General features: G+C 31.3%; 1 protein-coding gene and 1 non-coding gene across 5 annotated transcripts; both read left to right on the forward strand.

The window, feature by feature from the left end:
- The first annotated feature begins 2,563 nt into the window (after positions 1-2,563).
- On the forward strand, positions 2,564-20,804 carry LOC117233819 (sodium-independent sulfate anion transporter-like). Of its 4 annotated transcripts, none has more exons than XM_033494421.1 (8): positions 2,564-2,684; positions 10,536-10,720; positions 12,765-12,902; positions 13,882-14,160; positions 14,757-15,066; positions 16,523-16,825; positions 18,480-18,714; positions 18,843-20,804. In XM_033494421.1, exons 1-8 carry the CDS (start codon positions 2,639-2,641, stop codon positions 19,108-19,110), a joined length of 1,764 nt encoding a protein of 587 aa, XP_033350312.1. In that variant the 5' UTR covers positions 2,564-2,638; the 3' UTR covers positions 19,111-20,804. The 4 variants fall into 4 exon arrangements, with proteins under 4 accessions (XP_033350312.1, XP_033350315.1, XP_033350313.1 ...); XM_033494424.1 differs by lacking the exon at positions 2,564-2,684 and adding an exon at positions 7,370-7,725; XM_033494422.1 differs by lacking the exon at positions 2,564-2,684 and adding an exon at positions 9,314-9,450.
- Positions 3,024-3,105, forward strand: Trnas-aga. The gene has a single exon. It is a non-coding gene; the product is annotated as a tRNA-Ser (tRNA).
- Positions 20,805-21,343: the final 539 nt, after the last annotated feature.

The raw sequence follows: 21,343 nt of genomic DNA on the forward strand, positions 1-21,343 counted from the left end.
ATTTTTGGTTCATACAATAGAAGCTTGCGTTTAAGCAAGCGAATTCAAATAGCGAAATTTCAGTTATACAAAATTTAGTTAACATTAACTAAAATTTTGTTTAAATGAATGGAGTCCAGTTAGATGAACTTCTATTGTGTATGTATTAATTTATTATTATTATTTGAGAGACAGTGATTAATGACTTTTCGTTACAAATACCTAAAAAAATTTTACGACGCTTTAATGAATCAGAAGTACTAAAAAAAAAAGGAAGTAAAATTTTATTAGTTGTATAACACATTGTTATCAAATTATGATATTGGAACTAATTTTATTAAAATAGCATATTTGAAAGCTTAGTTTAGTTTGAAGTCAGTACGTAGATTGTTTGTTTAATAAAATATTTTCCATTATTTATATATATTCCAATTTATTATTACTTTATAGACAGTGTTTGATGATTTTTCAACAAGTATAATGTATTCATTAAAATCCCTAAAATCCGCTTCTACATATATTGTAGAGTACGAGTATTGAATTTATAAATGCATGTTTATTATATACATGTTAATTAGCTCAAATGAAGGAAGATATATTTATTCGAAAACTACGTAGTACTTATGTATATTTGTGCACATTTTCTCCCTTCTTCTTCAAATATGATATAAAATAATGGATTTACAATATAATACAAGATATTAAGCACGCATATCTAACCACGAATTTAACCAAGATTGTATTAAACAAGTTTATGCAATGGAATAAATTTTTATAATTGACGAACCGGTAAAACCAAATTTATTTGTTTAGTTTTTAAATATCCTCTTCGAATAGAGATATTACCTGTATTACCGTCGATGGCTTCTCGCCGTTACACAATCAATTATGTAACTGAGGAATGTGCTTCATGTTCGATCATGAATTTTTTTGTGGAGTCGTTCCAGCATGTTCAATATCGGTGTTCGAATAGACCACCGAGATTTGACGTCAATAGAATTGAAAACAAAGTGGGATAATGAAAACGTGTGTAAAATGTACACGGTAAATTAGTTTGCTAATGTGTAATTAGCAGGACACCCCCTAGTCGTATGCATTATTCATTACGTCTTCATATCATAAGAAACAATCACATTCAATGGATTTTCCTTAGTGCAAGTGACTGCATTAGGCTTGTGTATTACTGGAGTAGATAATTGTATATTATAAATTATCATGCGAGCAACGATCTACTTGTTTGATGAAGCATGACACTGGTAGTTCGCAGAAACATATTAAGTAATAAAATCAACTAGTGTATGTCATTTTTCACTAGCAAATAGCGAGGTAAATAGTATTCAATAGTAGAGATGATAAAATATAATTTTTCTCGTTTATTTATATGTATAAATTATGTATTAATTTATTGAGTCATATTTTTTATAGTATTGTCCATTTTACGCTACAAAAAGTTTGCACGCTGAGTCATAGTGCAGTTTGTATAATTTCTTAGTAAGAAGTCCATCAAAGTGAAATTCATTGTTTCCTTAGAACGCAATCACCTTTGATATATTGTAGAGTGCAGACACGTGTACGAGTGAGTAATTGAATGGGTATAAATTCGTCATTTGATAGGAATAAGTTAATTTATGCGATTTTTGACGGTAATTATAAGGCTATAAATTATAAATAAGAATATATATATATTGCAAATAAAGTGCTATAAAAAGAATGAATATTCTAATTTCTGTTTAAAGGTATTCCATTATTTATTTACTCTATTCAATTATTTATTCAAAATGTCTCGTGCATGGGCTCTTTATTCTGAATAAATTTATTTATGTCTGAATTTAATAAATACGTTCTAAATTTTCGAACATGAAATAAGTAATATAATGGTACACCATGCACGAATCATAGTTAATTATTTCAAGGACGAAATGCGTGCCTTCTTGTGCGCTTGTTGAAAAACTTCTCGAGACAATTATTTTGCAAATTGTTGCAAGCAAAGATATCGCATTGATCAAGGCTATTGAATCGATAAACAATAGGAACTGTGATCATTTGTAGCCTCCTGTCAAGATCAGATTTATTTGAGTATTTAGTAGTGATATAATCTTCATACTATGTTTCTGAAGAAGTTGTCAATTACCATTAATTCAAATTTTTTTCTATTTTTAATCTACGTAACGAAAAAAATTTGTTTCTTCTTATCGTGGAAAACTGTGTTTTAATCCTTTACGTTATAGGTTTGAAATGATTGAAATATTCAAGAATACTTGCAATCATAGACATCATTTATTTTTAATTAATAGGAATAAATATGATACTGTAAGATTAGAATTTTTAATAGATCAACGTTTATCAATACTGAGGTTAACATTTTTTATTTTCTATAATCTGAAAAAATTGGTTTTGTAATATGTCGTTTGATACTTAAAATTATAATTTTTAATTTTCAATTTTTCATATTGTAGAATAGATGAATCTGTTATATTATGTGCAATGTTCATGACATTGCACACATGTTTTGAAATGATAATGGTCTATCAAGAATCGTACTTAATAATTATCATGTTCTGTTTTATCGACGTTACCAGTTTCGTTAGATTACACATTACACATTATTTTCTGTCGAAGCTGTTAGTTTTGATATAGTACTGATATCGATTATGCAAAAATGTCGTACAGTAGAGGAAGTATCGACGAAAGAACATCATTGTTGAGTAAGTTTTATCTCTCAAGTTTCAATTTGTCAATAACATTTGTATATTGTAAACTACAACTCGCCTTATTTATTGTTTCATGATGATTTTAATGTTTTGTACACAATGAACGTATCTTTTGGATTAGACAAATCTTTAATTATGTGGAACTTCTGTATCATTCTGTTATGATTCGTAGATGCATTCCTATTTATATACAATAGTTTAATAGAGATTTTCATCTAGTTACCAAGTAGAATAAATGTTATAATAGTATATAACCATTCTTTTGGTTTTAGAATTATACTATCTTTACGTTCTATTATATTTATACTATAATAATAGCATATGGAAACCGTGGCAGTCGTGGCCGAGTGGTTAAGGCGTCTGACTAGAAATCAGATTCCCTCTGGGAGCGTAGGTTCGAGTCCTACCGACTGCGGCTGGTAAATACAAAAAATTGTATTTTTGTTTTTTCCTTTTCTACTATTCTCTCAATTACTATGCAGTATATGTTTCGAATCAATTATTTCCGATATATTTATAAAAAATTTGTGATAAAAAGTAAATGTATATATTTTATAGGTCTTTGCTGAATTATATATTTTTGATCATAATGTTTTTAATTAAAATTTATGACAATTAAATATATTAAATTTTTATAGTAACATCTTGTACATAATACATTTATTTTGTACGTATATATAGATAACTCTTACACGATACTGCACGTCTTAACTCTAAGTTCCATACTCATATGTGTATGACATAGTTGTATGAAATGTTGTATGTAGTAGGTATACTTCGAATAGCTCCAAATCTAATACTGAATTCGCAAGAGTAACAGGTTAAGTAACTGGCCAAAGTTTCGTCTACTTTATATCGATGGATATCGTTCGTAAACATTAGATAAGTTCAGAACGCACCAAGGCACGTGGTAGCGTGTTGCAAGAGGCGAGAATTTTGAAAATTTTCTTTCATTATGCATAACTCAAAAACTAAAGTATCATATATAATGTAATATATATAAGACATATAATATGCCTGCTTTAACTGGAAGTGCCTAAATATCTGGAAAAAAACGATTGATACGAAAAAATGTTTCAGACAGAAGTTGTATGGCATTGAGGGGGACATATTCTGTTTTTATCTATTAGATCTTGCGGCGGTCTTGAAAAGTTCTATAAAGATGAGATGAAAATTTTTTAATGGATACTTCACTCTTTGTTACACATTCTTCTAGCTAACATTCAGATGTTTCCAAAACGCAACATACGTGTGTCTCTTGCATTATTCGGAATCGAGATGTGAGCTTTCTGATTCGACGGATAAATACAAAAAACTGAATTTACTACTAAATGTAGCACGAAACTGACGATTTATTTTGGAAAGTTATGGAACATTGGAAAATTATGACTTGGTGTTCCGACAATGTCATACTAGTAGCGCCACTATCAGACACATTTTTCTGTGCTACTGCGGTGTACATCGGGTAACGCTAATGCCGGCGGCACATTGAATTTTAAAATTTATATCTCTATGGCGGATGATGCAAAAGACACAAGTTTGTAGTATTTCAAAAACGTTTGAATGTCGGCTACAAGAATATGTAATAAAAATTGGAGGTACCCATTAAAAAATGTTAATGTCACCTTTACAGGACGTTTCAAGATCGCAAGGTTGAATAGATAAAAGCACAGTGTGCCCCCCTCGGTACCATACATTTTTTGTCTCAAATATTTTTTCGTATCATTCGTACTTTTACAGATATTTGAGAGTTTCCAGTTAAACCAGACCATGCTATATATTCGTATATCATTTTTTCGCTTAGATTTACCCTCTGACGTATTCACATGCATTTGTGAATCTACCTCTATACATATGTATTCCAATTTTGTCGTGTCGTTATTTCAATTCTGTATTTAAAAAATTATCCTCTTTATTAATAACACTTGATGTATTAATTAATAATTTTAATTAATAATAATAATTTAATAATATGTGTAAACATATTTTTGTAAGATCCATTCATGTGAACGTTTGAAGTATTTCAGTAATATTAATTATATTTAAACTAAATGTAATTTATTAGAATAGATAATTTATTTTCGAATATATAGAATATATCCTATTATATGTGTCCATTATAATTTAAAATGACGAGACTATTTGAATATAAAGAAAGGTAGATTAGAAAGAAACCATTAAGTTTTGAAAAATTTTGTAAGAATATGTAGAAATTATCTGGGTAATGTATAGCAAATTTTGAAGTACATATACATATTCGCGTATGATAACACACAAGACAATCGATATAAAGATAAAGAATTGCAAGGACGGACGTTGCGTTGTCCTTGTTTTTATTATCTGCCTTGTTCTATTTGAACATTACATCTAAGTTAATGGTTCATTATTATTGACTATTAAGTAATCTCTTTTTAGAAGTTGAATTTATTTATTTTCATAGTAGGAATGAATAAATATATCGTTGTTATATATTTCCATGATGGAAATCAATAGATAATAATCCATCTTAATATTAATAACATAATAATATTAATCACAATTTACCTAATACCTTTGAAGCTTAAAATTTGAAATTTATGGTATTTTAGAACCAATGTAAAATTGATATAAATTTATAAAATTGATTTATTAAGTCAAATATTAAATTCGTAAAATTGTAACATTGATCGAATTTAATATTTCTTGTGAATATGATGTTATATTCTTATCATTATTTTCTATTATTGTATCTTTCATAATATACTTCGCGGGATTTAAATGTACTAAACTATTTGAAAATGTTTTCAATTACTAGTTGCACATTTCAGATTTTTTCCGGTATCTTTTTTGTTTTTTCATACAATAGAAATATGAGATTAAAATATGTAAAGTCGTGGTAAATTAATCATTTCAATGCTATTTTTCAATTAAATAAATGCCAATTATTTGTAATATCGTATATAATTAAACGATAGTTGCACATTTGGGAAAAGTACCAGCTTTCAATTATAGCCGTTTATTTGTTCTAAATGAAATTATCGTGCCAGAGAAAATGGTTTCTAACTTAAGAATAATAGTATACACAATCAGATATATTGTTTGTACTTTGATTTTAAGTGTCATATGCTTCTTATTACATAGTATTATGGCTCACATTTTATTGCTGTGTATTCACGGGGAATATAGCACAAGATTATTGTCTTTATCAATTTGATGTTAATTTAACGTCTTACGAATTTTACGGTACATACTGTTGATTTTATTAACACATATCGACTGACTGTTTCTCAACGATGATTGCTATTCATTTTTAGTAAAAATTTCATTTCATCGTATTTTTGAAGTTATTCTAGGCATAAAAGTAATAAAATTTGATAAATAATTTAATTCAACACATTAAATAAATATTCTTTATTCAATTAGTTCGAGGATTGTATATCGAAGAAATGTTCTAAATGTCACTCGATAAACGTGTCAGATCATGTTTGTTCTTTGTTTTCGGACAGTGCGTTTACGTATTGTACTTTATCCATCGAATAGTATGTACCAATATTGATCGGCCTGTATGGAATTCAATTTATCGACTCATCATTGAAATTTTCGTCATAAGCTTCTCTTTGCTAATTTCTAGTCTTTCTATGTCAGGCTGCTGTCGTTATTTGTCACTCAAGCGGAACAGATTGCTGACAAAAATACATCTTTTAATTTCATGGAATTATTATATTCGTAGAATATTATATTATCGTTGAAATACATTTTTTCAATTCTATCATAATTTGATGTTTTTATCATTTTTGCATTATCATTGAGGTTGAAGTAAAATTTACACTTGGATGAAATAAATCTCTCCAGACGTTCAAAATCCATTGATAAAAAATATATTTATTATCGATTAATAAATTGCCATATACATATCTATACTTATAGTATCTATGTGGCTGTAACTGATATTATTCCGTCACACGCTACTTCAAGCATATCGCGTTTGTCTCATAGTTCTTAATAAATTTGGCTTTTTATGGATCGGATGTAAAAAGAATCCTTAATAATTACTCAAACATCAACTATCCTTCTCCAATTTTCATATTTATAATCTTCTTTTTCTTACCAACATTTGAAACGTCGATATATAGAAATAACAATTATACGTTTTTATGTTATTGAAAAGTTGCTCAAAACTCAATATCCGAATATATATTTGTTCCCTCTGGAAGAAATATATATTAAATAGTACTATACTTTAAAGTATTATATATAGGACTAGCATTTCCTATATTATGATACTACAATAGTATATTCGCTATATTTAGGACAGTATAGTATTCTATAATATCTTCTATATATTATAGTATAGTAATATTTCGTAGTATATTAAATATCATTATACAAATTCTCTAAAAAATTCATGGTTAAAAAATTCTCTATTGAAGCGTGCATATGTAATTCTACATGTAAGTATAAATAAAATGAAATTTCGACATCGTTCTGTTTCCTTTTCTTTTAAGGATTTATCTTTCAAAATCTTTACACTTTATTAAATCGTGTGCTCAACTGTGATTCAAAAGCGGATCAGGGATTTTTCGTACTGAAATGCAATTTCATTGTTGTTATTAATCATGTGATCTGTTATCAAATGGAATTAGTGGGCTCGTCCGATAAAACGTTTCATCTAGACCAGTGTATCTCGGCGAATAAAGAAAGTCCCTCTATGCAGTGTCAATATATCGTCGTGTCGTTAGCTTGAACCGTTGTTATCTACAGAGCTGGGTGGTAATCACACGGCTAAACGTGCTATCTGAATGTTCATCTTACCGCTGAAAATTTATGTTTCAGTGTCTTGACTGCTACGATTTTAATTATAACTGTACTATCTATTAAGCGTGCCACCGTGAAAAACGTGGACGAATAGTGAGAAAGAATACGCCGGTGATATTCTGTGAATCTTACTTTTTACTTTGACGAAGATCGTATTTGATTTTAATCAATTTACGACATCGGTATAGGATTGCTTTATCGATTAAGAGAAGATTGTGGTGCATTTAAATAATGGTGCTATGTAGGTACACATATAAAAACAATATAAGAGATAAATGAATATAGAAATTTTCAAGTCCGGTCGTTTATCGAAATATTTAATAGAAACATGCGAGCGATAATTTAAATGATTCGAAATAAAATATGACATAAAGTATGCCTCTGTTATTTGAAAAAGTCCATTGCTTAGGGTTCGATCTTTGATAGATTCTATACGTAATGTATTTTATTTCCTTTTGCGACATACATGATATCTGATGTCTCAAAGTATAGTAATACAGATAAAGTTGCTTATTAATACTTTAAGATTTTTTAAAGGATTATATGTGACATATATATGGTAAGTGTATACTCGTAGGAAACAGAAGCTGCTTCTGCAAACGTAATAATTAAACGTAATAATTTAATTCTTATTTAAATTTATTAATCCTTAATTATCAATTCTCGTTCAATTTTTGTACATTTCATTTCTGTAAGAATATTTTAGTTTCATCACTAACGAGAAATACTTTTATGAAAAAAATTCTGAAGTAAAATAAATATATATATCAAGTTTTTAAATGCATGGTTTATTATTATTTATTAAATATATTTTTATAAATTGCTTCGTTAATATTTTGTTAATATACCGACGTATTAAATTTCTCTAGCTTTTACGTACGTACATTTAACAAGAAAAATGTGCATGTTATTCTAGCTTCAGGAGGATTATTCAAAAGTTTATGCGTTATTTGAAAAATGGGATACGAGTTGTGTACAAACATAAAAGTTGAAAATATAGCTTAGAATATTTTATCTGCTTCAATTTGATATATGTACAACGCAAACACAATTTATGTTATAGCGTTATCTCGGATTACAAATATTGAATTCTTCAGGAAAGTGGACGTGGCTGATATTTCAAGACATTTTTTTTTTTTAAATATACGATGGCCTAAATTACGCAATATTTAAATTCAGTAATAATCCTCGAAACGATGCAGAAGATTTCCATCCCTTTTTAACAAGAAATACAAAAATAAAAACACATCTTGCACATATTTTGCATGTTTTGTATCTCCAATCAATAGTTCGTACAATTATATCATTGATTCACTTAATTATCTTCAAATTTTGTTTCGACGTTTCCTAAATCTGAAAATTTTTCGAAGAAATCCTTGAAATTTCTCATTTTCAGAAATAATCTTCACGGAGATACTTTCAAACTATTTTTAAGCTTATTTCGTCATTATATCGAAAAGAACAGATTTGTAGAATAACGTCGTACTTAGATTAACGTAAAATGATACAGTGCTTCTATAACATAATTATTTAGTTAAACTAAATAATAATCTAATACGTAAGTAGATAGTATACGAGACACATTTCCTGTTTCATACGGCATAACGTTATATGTATTTATCAGTAATGTTTTATTATGAAAGTAATTTCGTGAAAATATGCTGACATCATGAAAATATTAACGGTGTATGCAAAGATTGCAGTCAATGTAACGAACATGTTGTAATGCCTTGCTATTCAAGGACTTAATTTCCGTTCTCTCGATTTTTCATCCGGTGTTTATTGTGTAAGATCAGAGTCTTGTTTCATTCGTCTTGATTTCGTCTTGAAACAAGCTTCCTTTACGTAAAATTCCTACGTGAAATATTGATTCATAACAACAGTTCGTTGCTCTCTGTAAAGTGAAGTTTACCGTAAAATAATTAGTGAAAGATGTCGGATGTGGTGTATATTGCCGTTTCGACGAGTAAGAATGTTTCAAAATATAATGCATGTCTATATACTTTAAGGATACGAATAAAAAGATCTTTGTACTTTGAAGTTGATACTTTGAATCAGGAAACTTAGAGACATATTTTATCCTGGCTGATTTAACACGAACACGTACATACTTTCAATTTTTCAAATTACTATGACGTTACTATGATTACGTAGACGAATTAGAGATAAAAGTTTCCAACGCTGTACTGTTGTATTATATTTAAACATTATAGTAGCAGTAGTTTTTTTTACTAGGAAATTATGAAATGCGAATGTACTAATATAAATATAAATATTTCAATATAAATATTATTTTCAAGAATAATTTTTCGAGAAGCTACGCCCGATTATTTTTGCAACCTACTTTGTCACGATATTAAAAATATAGATATTAAGATAATATTAATATTAAGATAAATATAAATATTAAAACGATATTAAAAAATGCCGTTATTTTGCGTTATCAGCACCGGTGTTGAATAAGATAGTTTACCGACGAATAATACGAAAATTCTTTTACAATACGATGTATTGTATAATTTGATCACCTGATATCCAATTACCCGTTGTATTAATTTTTCATTAAACAAAATTACGTAATATGTGTATGAAACATCAGATTTATTCTGATAATATTCTCCTCGTAGGAGTAAAAGTTAAGAGCTGAAAGCAGAGTTTTATTAATCTCAATATACGTATCTTTAACCAAGCGACTTAACTCTATTTATCAGAGAAAGAGAGAGAAAGAGAGGATACCGTGGCCCGGACATTATTTTCACGGATAAATTAATGTTCATCGGTGCATTATCAATTTATTCGCTAATATATGTATCCGTTATCGCTCAACACTGAATAGTATTTGTCAATGTACGATTGTTTATTCCAGAATTTTTAGTAAATTATCGAAAACGACGGATTTGTTTAAAACGCGATATCCAATACAACAAACTTAATGTTCATTGATCGAAAAACGTTGTTGGTCGTGATTACAATGGTTGCTTGGTGAGATAGACGAATTCTCGTTCATCTGGCAATCATATCGTATAAACTGTGAAACTTGGGAAATTTCAGGTAGGAACGTGACTTCCAGATTCGATTTGAAGCAGCTCCTTCTACGAAGGATACCGATCCTGGCATGGCTGCCTCAATATAGTTTGTCGAAACTTCTGCACGATGTTTTGGCAGGATTGACCGTTGGTTTGACTGCTATACCACAGGGCATAGCTTACGCAATTGTGGCCGGACTTCCAGCTCAGGTGTGTACATTTGTTCGATAGTGTTGAACTTTCTTCTTGTTGAATTTAAAATAAAGTTTCGGAGAACACAGACGCGAGATAGATCTCCATCGTTGAAACGTAGCTAGCAATTCTTTTACGTTACGCTCTGTCATTTTGTTTTTCATCGATTTTTTTTTTATTCCAGGTATTTAAATAGAATGTTTCCATGTTTTTCATTCAGATCGATCCATTCGTCGAAAGTATTTAAAAGAATCTGTTGGTTTGAAATTGAACGCGTCGCGTTTTTAAAAGAAGCGTTACGGTGTGAAGAAGCGCGAAAAAAGTAAAATGTAGAATAATCTTATAATTTTATCGCATAATCGTACATTTGATAGTGACAGTCGTTACGAATGATAATTATTCAAAGTCGTTAATTATTTGAGATTTATTGAACACCGAGAGATGGTTTATCCTAACGTTAGAAGTGCTTCGATTTCTTCAAAATTTCATAAAGAACGTAGAATCTAAGTGGACGTAACAACGACGGAAAAAATGTTATGCAAATCTTTGGAATTCCTTTTTACAGCACGTAATGTTAACACTTTGACTGCCACGTTGGTCATATATGACCGGCCACGGTTTCTCCTGTGACGCCACGATGGTCATTGGTGACCGGAGTGCTTGAACTTCTTGCGATTGTAAAAATTGTATGAAAATTGACAGTTAGAGCATTTTCAATATAACCTATAAATAGAAGATACTTTGAAACAAAAAGTGACCCATTGAACAATTAAACATTTTTATTAGAACATCAATAAAAAAAAAAAAAAATGAGAACAAATCTTGCATCTAACGGTGCACTATGTTTGCGTCCATATCCTTGAGGGATAATGTACGAATATTATTATAAACATAGCTTAGAAAATAATCGTAAATGCTGCTTCATAATCATATAATTGAAGTTAGAAATGTGCACATACCTTACAATTATATATAGAACGAGCAAATACTGTGTACTAATATCTTCTACACGTTTCAACGATATATTCTGGACGTTTTGCTTACCACGTAATAACGAATGCGAATGCTTTGTTGAAATAAACGAAGCCTTGTTATAATATGTCGTCACTATGGTCACCTGTGACCACCAACAAAATAAACGGTTCATCGGTGTAGAATGTGGTCTTACATCATCAATTTATTATTATTTTGCCATTATATGCTTCGAACAATAAAAATACTCCCGTGGCGTCCTGAGCGAAACATGTGATTTCGGTGTGGCAGCCAAAGTGTTAAGAAACAAAATTTCATATAAATCGATTGAAAGAAAAGAGTGTAAATGAAGAATATTAAGGCAAAGTTGATCCTTAACGAGTTAAGATTCGCAAATTTCACATTTGCACGTTAGGATAATTAGTAAAAGTATCACTATTAGTGGTAGATGCACAGTCGAAGGAAGTAGGTTTTTAGGTGACTTTTTACGCAAATAAATCATTTGAAATATTCTTTCGAATCTTTTACACGGTTTCACGAGCAATAAAATCCTTCCTAATCGTTGCATGAATTTTAAACGCCGCTATTTCAATTATTCCGAACGTTCCTGTTAACATATACGAAACAATAAAAATGTATTTATTCGCGTTGCTCGTCACTTTCGTTACTATTTTATATTATTAATTATCGTTTCGAGCGAAACAATATCGTTTGGTTTGTTGAAAAATGCTTTTTGTTAATCAACTCGTTTCCATAAAAGAGAGAAACGTTGTTCGTTTCACAGCGCGAGAAAATCAAGGTAAACGTATTGATCATCCGATATAAACGAATCTTTCACGAATCGAAGCTAGGCTATTGTTCAAATTGCAAATTTTACATTTTGAATAAAATGAAAATGAAAGGGGAAAGAGATGAAACGTGTGGATAAAACATAAAAGGAAGATTGTAGCGTGACGTTTAGTTTACCTTGCGAATGTAATCGCGTGTTGTTTTTCGACGATCGGAAAAAAAATATTGATAAAAACGAACAGTTCGATGGAATGGTAGCCGGAAAGGCGGTTCTCGTTAGATAAACTTTTGAAAACTTCAGTACGGCCTCTACAGCAGTTTCATGGGATGCTTGGTTTACTTGGTGTTCGGTAGCTGCAAGGACATCACTGTGGGTCCTACGGCAATAATGGCATTACTGTCGCAAAATCATGTTATAAGACTGGGAGATGATATCGCGGTAAGTGCAGCTTCGCGTTTCTCATAAGACTAAGCTATCTCTATTTTCGAATCGGAAATTTCTGCTAGAAAATCAAACGTGCTTGATAATAAAAAAATAAAAATCTTTAGAAGCAAACTTTGTAAGCAACTTTAATATTGCTCTTTTCAAGTATATACGCTTTGTTTTTGAGAACTTTTGCGAAATAACGCGATAAACAAATTTATCGTTATTCAAAGGATAAGAGTTGCATCGTTCAGATATTGGCCACTTTGTTATCTAAACTCTACATGTAAGTAAAATAGTTCTCTTTTCGTTTAAATAGATATTTCTTTAAATAGATAGTTTCCTTATTTGCAATATTTTGTAATTATGTATTTTCTAATTGAGCGGTATTTATCAACGGTATGTTTAAATAATGTGAAAAAAGGAATTGTATTTAAAATATGAAACAAAGTTCTGAGAAAGAATGATATAGTAAATTTGAAGTGAAGGATAGTGTACGAGATAACTGATATATTTGAGACGGAAATAGCGACTTTTTAAGAAATTGTAGGTGCTACTGGGTTACAAAGTTTTTCCTCGTCCGTTTTGCTCGCCAGACCTTTCTCTTTTAGATTGCTATCTACAATATTTAGAAGTCTGGTTAACTTTCTTAAAGAAAAGCGTCTGATTAACCAGGAAAGAGCGGAAATTCCATTTGAAAGAAGCTCGTCAAATTCGTACAAGGCCAGTTTCTCGCGTCGCAGATTACAATCTCGTTGTTTCATAAAGCTTTCAATGTACCTTTCTAAACATTTCGCGGAGTACATAAAACTATCGCATGCAAAATCTCATAACTTATCCAAATCTCAGAACGTATATGTACATACGTTGCTAAAAACATCGTTGATCATATCTGATTTCCATTACAAAGTAAATGGAATAATTGTTAAATAGAATCTAAAGTAAATGCGATAATTTTCTGAAATTGCAACAAGCGAATCTTTTACTTTCTCAGGTGCTTCTATGTTTCCTGACAGGCTGCGTGATTACGTTTATGGGATTGTTCCGCTTGGGATTTCTTGTGCAGTTTGTTAGCATGCCAGTGATCTCTGGATTCACTAATGCAGCTGCAATAATAATTGGAACATCTCAATTGGGCACGTTGCTTGGTTTGAGTGGCAGAAGCGATTCCTTTATCGACGCAGTTACCAAAGTTGTCAATCACGTAAATGAAATTACTTTCTGGGACCCGATATTAGGAGTCTGTTCGATGATCTTACTCGTTTGTCTTAAAGTAAGATTATTTTTTTTTTCACTATTTTAATATATGCTTTTAATATATTATATATATATATATGTATTTTTTATTGTAATTCCAAATTCGTGATTCGGTAGTATATGGATGGAGGTAGCTGAAAGACACGAAAATATTTTTAGCGTAAATTCCACCTTAATGCGCGTTTTAATTTTTGGAGATTTTAATTCCGCGAATATTTTGATTATGAAATATTCTCCATAAAGTAATCACGTTAAACATAAATTTAGTACTTTTAATTATTGGAATTTATCTATTTACGATTTGGTTGATATTTGTTGATCGATTTGTTGATCGGCGATTGATGAAAATTATATCTTCGTCTATTTCTTTTAATTATATTTCTACCGAAAAGTAACAGAATCACAAAAAACATAATTATAGAAACTTCGGAAACGAAAATGATTCACCGCAGAAAATATTTAATACTAATCGTTGAAAGTTTCTGCAACGAGAACGTAATATTTGAAATCATTAACGATGTTGTATTAAAAATATCCTGTAAAAATGAATTATATTTAGGAACTGAACTTTACTCTCTTAAATAACACGTTTGCTTAACTATCGCGAAACAGAAATTACCTGCAAAGAAAAGCGGCACGGCGTTGCAAAAATTCATGTGGGTAACATCGTTGGCGAGGAACGCCGTAGTCGTCATTGTTGGAATAATATTAAGCTATTCGTTATACTCTTACGGTATTAAACCCTTCAAAATTACTGGACATATAACGGAAGGTTTACCGCCGTTCTCTCCGCCACCATTTTCTCTCGTGAAAGGAAACCATACGTATAACTTTGAGGAGTTAATTGGTGAACTCGGAAGCACTGTCATTTCAGTCCCGCTGATTGCCATTTTGGAGAGCATTGCCATTGCTAAAGCTTTTGGTACGTCGTTTAGAGTTAAATGAAAATATTAATCTTATAATTTCTTTACGATATATACATCTTTTATCTATATAAATTACTGAATATATAAACACGATTGTTCGTCATTTTTATTTTCTTTGTTTAATCCTCGTTTTATTCGCCGTATCTTAACGCAAAAACGAAGAATTTCTCAACTGTATTTATATTTAAAGATTACAAATAACTCGGCAGCAACGTTAAAACATTAAATTAAAATTCAAACAAAATGGAAGTTAAATTAAGAGGAAACAAAGCTCGTACTTTCAAAGATCCGAAGTTGCTACGTTAAATTATATCGTTTCAACTTCGCATGGAAGTTTCAGTAACGAGTATTTGAAAACAAAATTAATTATAATATCCCTTTGTGCGTATTGTAACGTAACGCAACAACAGATACATCAAATATATTCAATAATTTAATATAAATAAAAATGCTTCCTTCGCTACTAGTTTATCTTACTTGTACGTATATCAGAATCACTGACTTTCCATCGCTAATTATATTTCATAATTTCACGTTTAATATTTTCATCTTTCACAATTATTGTTACCAATGATTTTTCTTGATACCGCGCTGTCTGTTTCGCGTATTTAACACTTTGATTGCCACGTTGAAATCACATGTTTCGCTCAGGAAGCCACGGGAATATTCTTATTATTCAAAGCATATAATGGCAAAATAATAATAAATTGATGATGTAAGACAACATTGTTCCCCAATGGACCGTTTGTCTTATTGGTGGTCACTGGTGACCATAGTGACGACATATTATAACAAGGCTTCGTTTATTTCAACAAAGCATTCGCATTCGTTATTTCGTGGTAAGCGAAACGTCCAGAATATATCGTTGAAACGCGTAGATGATACTAGTAAACAGTACTTGCTCGTTCTGTATATAATAGTAAGGTATGTGCACATTTCTAACTTCAATTATATGATTATAAAGCAGCATTTACGATTATTTTCTAAGCTGTGTTTATAATAATATTCGTAGATTATCTCTCAAAGATATGGACGCAAACATAGTGCACCGTTAGATGCAAGATTTGTTCTCATTTTTTTTATTCATGTTCTAATAAAAATGTTTAATTGTTCAATGGGTCACTTTTTGTTTCAAAGTACCTTCTATTTATCGGTTATATTGAAAATGCCCTAACTGTGAATTTTGATGCAATTTTTACAATTGTAAGAAGTTCAAGCGCTCCGGTCACCAATGACCACCGTGGCAGTCAAAGTATTAAATGCCTCTTACGTATAACAAAATGATTATATTTTGATATTACGAACGATCCTTCATTTCAACGATTATATTTATTCGAAATTGTATTGCAACTAGTAGAAACGTTTTAATCATTGGAAATCCTAATTTCTAATATTTCTAAATAAATAAAAAGATCCTACATTAGTTTGTATGGTAAAATCTGTGTCTTGTAGCCAAAGGGAAGACCGTTGATGCTAATCAAGAGATGCTGGCTTTGGGACTGTGCAACCTTTTCGGCAGCTTTTCTCGATCAATGCCAACCACAGGAAGCTTCACAAGGACCGCCGTAAACAACGCTTCGGGTGTAAAAACACCGATGGGCGGTGTAATTACTGGATGCCTGGTGCTTTTAGCGTGTGGCCTTCTGACCTCGACTTTCCAATTCATCCCGAAGGCAACACTCGCTGCAGTCATTATAGTCGCCATGTACTACATGCTTGAACTTCATATTTTCACCGTACTTTGGAGAACGAAAAGTAAAGATCCGATTAAGAGAAAAAAAATTACGTTCAACGCATCGTACCCGGCTTCGTCTCAGCTTTTTACCCCTAAGAGATTGAAAAGTCTTTCAAAAGTCTCTCTATGCGTATACTCTGGCGGAAAAATATTAGACGCAATATTCTTTCGTTTATTTAGTCCTTCAACGTGAAAGCAACCGAGACACGTCTCATGGTGAATTTATTTCTTAAAAAGAATATGCTCGTTAACAGGGTAACTGTTAAGCTTCACTAAAGCTTAACGTTGCATAAAAGTCGTAGAAAGTATCGAACAAGGTTTTGCAGTTAGTTATCCAATATTAGAACTATCAAGCCAGCTAAAACCATCGGTACTGGGCTCCTTGTTCTTGTAATTACTAAACGAACGAATGTTTTTAATAACAATATCGATTTTTATTATTATCACAAATACAACGACATATATTTATGTATTTTCGTCATACTGTTTCGTAATTCTGATTAGTAGAATGAAGATCGGTAGTTCTAATGTTAAGAAGTTTAACAACAGCCTTGTAAGATACGTTGATATGCATCAACTATACAAAACTGGGATTAAGGAAACGTTTGATACATTTTGATAATTTACAATGATATTACGTGATAGAGTAATAAGTTACGATTGAAGACCGCGGTATAATTAAATATTTTACAAATCGAAAGGATTTGAACTTTCAATAATTAATTTATACACGAAGATCACGGGAGACAAACATGACAAGTACATTTTTCTTGATATTCCGATTTTAATGTCGTTTTACGATTAAACCAGTTGAATCCTGATACGATATAATCGAAGACCACAGGACGAGAACGTGAGCGATCTTAAGATTCAATATTCGATTGTATCAACATTAATCACCCCTACGCTATCAAAATTTGTTTGGTTGTGGGTTGTGGTCTGTTCATAGACTTGTCACCTATTTCTGAGAGACTGTTTGAAACCTAACAAGAAAAGAAAAAAGACGCTGTTCATATTATTTAAACACGACTGTTATTCATCTTGATCAAAGTTCACACGGTAAAACACGATAAATCCATTTCTATTTATTTTGTACTTTCTACGTTAATGTGTTATGTAGTAATATAATATATGAAAATCGTTAATTTTCATGTTTCAACATTGTCGAGCGTAGCAAAGTTAACCACAACAACTGTTATTTGTTAACTTAAATAGAACATTTTAATGCAATGTAGTTTAACGAAAGTTGCCACTTCAGCCTAAAGATTACACCTCCGAAATAAGCGATAAATATATTTATAAACATCGGAAAAATACCATGAGCATAATAAATATTAATCGTTGAAAGGTTCAAGGAACAGAATATACGCGCACTTAATCTCAAATAACTTTAGTACACGAAGATAGTCGACAGCATAGTGAATTTAAAAATTTCCCCGCTACAAAAGAGAAAAATATGATTTATCGTATTTTCCATGTGATCTTCCATTCATTGTATAATTTATTTTCACGCGCGAACTGGCAACATCTGCCATGTAGAATGCTATTTTACGATATCATCGGTCCTCTTGTCTAGTCCCAATGATAGTTCACTTGCCTCACGGGAATTCTATTCATACGACAATCGGCTGTGTCGTAGGACTGTAGTAATTTAGCGTTTGTCTCTACTCGTAGAGACCGATTTGATACCTTTGACGGTGACTTTGTTGAGCTGCTTGGCAATTGGTCCAGAATACGGCATGATTGCTGGGATCGCGGTAAATCTAATTCTCCTGCTCTATTTCGCGGCCAGACCTGGATTATTGATCGAGGAACGTGTTGTCGATGGGCTGACGATTCTGTTTGTATCGCCGAAACAATCGTTGAGCTACCCAGCTGCGGAATATCTTCGTGAACGGGTGATGTCGTGGTGAGTAAAGTCACCATAATCGCGTTTCACTGGCTTTGTAATTGGATCATAAATCGGCGGTTTCGCGAGCCTCCTGTCAGACCGTTCGTTTTATTTACCTCGAGTAACCTGACATTATTGTTCTTTAGGTGTGATGCCAGAGTAGGAACTATTCCCGTGGTAGTGGAAGGTCGTCACGTGCTTAGAATCGATGCAACCGTCGCCAAGAACCTCGCTTTGCTGCTGGCCGACTTGGAAACCAGGGACCAGAAGCTGGTGTTCTGGAATTGGTGCGAGGAAGCTAAGAGAACTTTGATAAGCTACGACGCTTCTCTCACGATGTCCTTCAGAAGTTCCGGCAGCATAGCTCAAATATTTTCAGGTAGAATCGCGTCACCTCATGTTCCACGCGAGTGAAATTTTGAATCTAACGAATGCACGGGACACTTGCCTCTGAAATCTTCCTAAGCTTCGTTCAACGAGAGCTGCTCTTCTCTTTTCAACCTGTTCGCGTTTAACGAAGCCTCACGAAACGCTGAACGTATTTTATTTAACGATGGAACACGCCTCGGCCAAGATTAGTTCTTCGTGCAACTTCAGTCGCCTTCAATTTGCCTTTCGATGCACCAACATCTATCGAAATTCCACGAACCGCGCCGAAGGTGTCATTTCAAACAGCATCTCGACCAATCGTTTTATGAAAAGACGATCAAGAAATCGTGCTTCTCGTTATTCGATGAAAAATCCGATGGAATAAAGGCGCCACGTTTTTATATGCATGTAAAAAGAGGAAACGTATTTAATCATTCGTATGAAGAAATAATTTTCTTTATCGCGAAACATTTGTACAGCATTTGGCTTGATCGAACGCGTTATTTAAATATTTTTAATTGTTTTCTGTAAAATATTCGATTGCGATGACGATTTAAATGATGTTAGATCCAAATATCCATACGTAGTTATATCGTAATATTTACAGTACTCTAAAATTGACTTCTTTTCTTTTTCTATTTAACGATAGAGATGGAATATGAGAGAGGAATACTATTTCATCTGACATTGGCTTACGAAAGAAGACGAATAAGTCTGATAACGTTTGCTTTAAGAAAATTACCTGCACTCATATTAAAATTAATTCCGCAAATGGTTACTTAACTATTCCGTGGAAAAATAGTGAAAATTTCTGCCACATTTCGTAAAATCACAATTTTAACCATTATTTTAAACGCTACGTTTATTTCAAGATAATACACGTTTTTTATTCTTATCTTCCTAATTTATCTAATTTTACGCTTCAGACGGGAAAACACGAACTATAATCATGTTTTTCCAATTTACAACTATAGATGTAATCTTTTTCAATTTTCCTTCAATTATTGTGAAATAATCGTGATCGCGTGTTGTTTTGCGCTCAACCACGATAACGATAGATTTTTTAGTCCTTAACTATCATGTGTGAAAGTTTTCCATAGTGTATATTTAAAAAATTGAACAATTAATACAGTTGAATGTATCGAATTAAATGTTTTACTATTATTCGATATTAGATAAAGAGTAGAAAATTATTGTTTGCAGCGAATGCAAACGATAACGTTGCGGTAATATTATTACAGAATGGTAATGTTAAAACAAAATTATTCATAGAGGGTACAATTTCACTTATAATGGCTTTTAAGGATTAACGTTGAATCGTGTAAATATAGGATTCAGTATTGAAAGTATTGAAGGATTTCGATTCGTTTCACCTATAAATAACGTTTGCGTAACCGCGCGATGCCGATTGACGGAAATGCTTTGCTCGGAAAATGAAACTTTATTCGAATGTTTCCATGAATAATCAGCAGAAGGTTTCATACGAGAAATTTTCATCGTGACTATATGATCCTGACGCAGAATTGCAAGTATTTACATATGGTTCTACTATTTTGTACGTACATGTAAAATTAATCTTTCCAGATGTGCATGAGAGTATCGGTTGAATTGAATCAAACGATGATGTCCAATTTTATTTGTTATTCGGTATAAATTATCGCTCGTATATCTGAGAACTTTAGCCGTTTTGTAACAGAAATATGTGTCAACATGTTCAAATTAATAATAAATTAATTAATAATTAAAATTTGAAGCAACACTTATTATGTTTCCTATGGAGTTATCAGTCTGGAAATTCAAATTACCTGTTAAACATCACAAAAATATATATTATTATTTACTACTCCAATAGACTTTATTATACACTACTTCATGTATTTACCATTTAAATATTGCAACCAGTTATATTAACATCAGAAGACATTTTTTTTACAGTTTGAAAGTCCCACTTTTATTTGTTCCATAACGTAAAAATTTAAGAAACTGGATATTAAGAATTTGTCAAGTAACGAAACAGTTCTACGATACTGGACAATTACAAATATCAATTTTATTATCGCATATTGGTTTTTGCAAATTAATTTTATTGCAAATTATAATCACGATATTTTATTATACATAGCTGAATGTATGTATGGTGATTATACAGAACAAAATCATTGCAATTCGATTTATTCGTAATTTTGTGATTAAAATACATTTTGTCAAAACTAAGTAAGTACTCGGATACTTTCGAGTGATAACGTATGCGTTACATTTGAGATTATGTTTGAGTAGC

Source organism: Bombus vosnesenskii, unplaced genomic scaffold (genome assembly GCF_011952255.1).
Source record: "Bombus vosnesenskii isolate JDL3184/JDL3185 unplaced genomic scaffold, Bvos_JDL3184-5_v1.1 scf7180000013299, whole genome shotgun sequence".
In the NCBI taxonomy this organism is placed as follows: domain Eukaryota; kingdom Metazoa; phylum Arthropoda; class Insecta; order Hymenoptera; family Apidae; genus Bombus; species Bombus vosnesenskii.

Bases quoted from the DNA above. Each gene is read 5' to 3' on its own strand.
- LOC117233819 (XM_033494421.1), top strand. From the start codon at position 2,639: ATGTCGTACAGTAGAGGAAGTATCGACGAAAGAACATCATTGTTGA. The intron at 10,721-12,764 runs GTGTGTACATTT...TGAAAACTTCAG, and splicing joins TGGCCGGACTTCCAGCTCAG to TACGGCCTCTACAGCAGTTT. The intron at 12,903-13,881 runs GTAAGTGCAGCT...TTACTTTCTCAG, and splicing joins GACTGGGAGATGATATCGCG to GTGCTTCTATGTTTCCTGAC.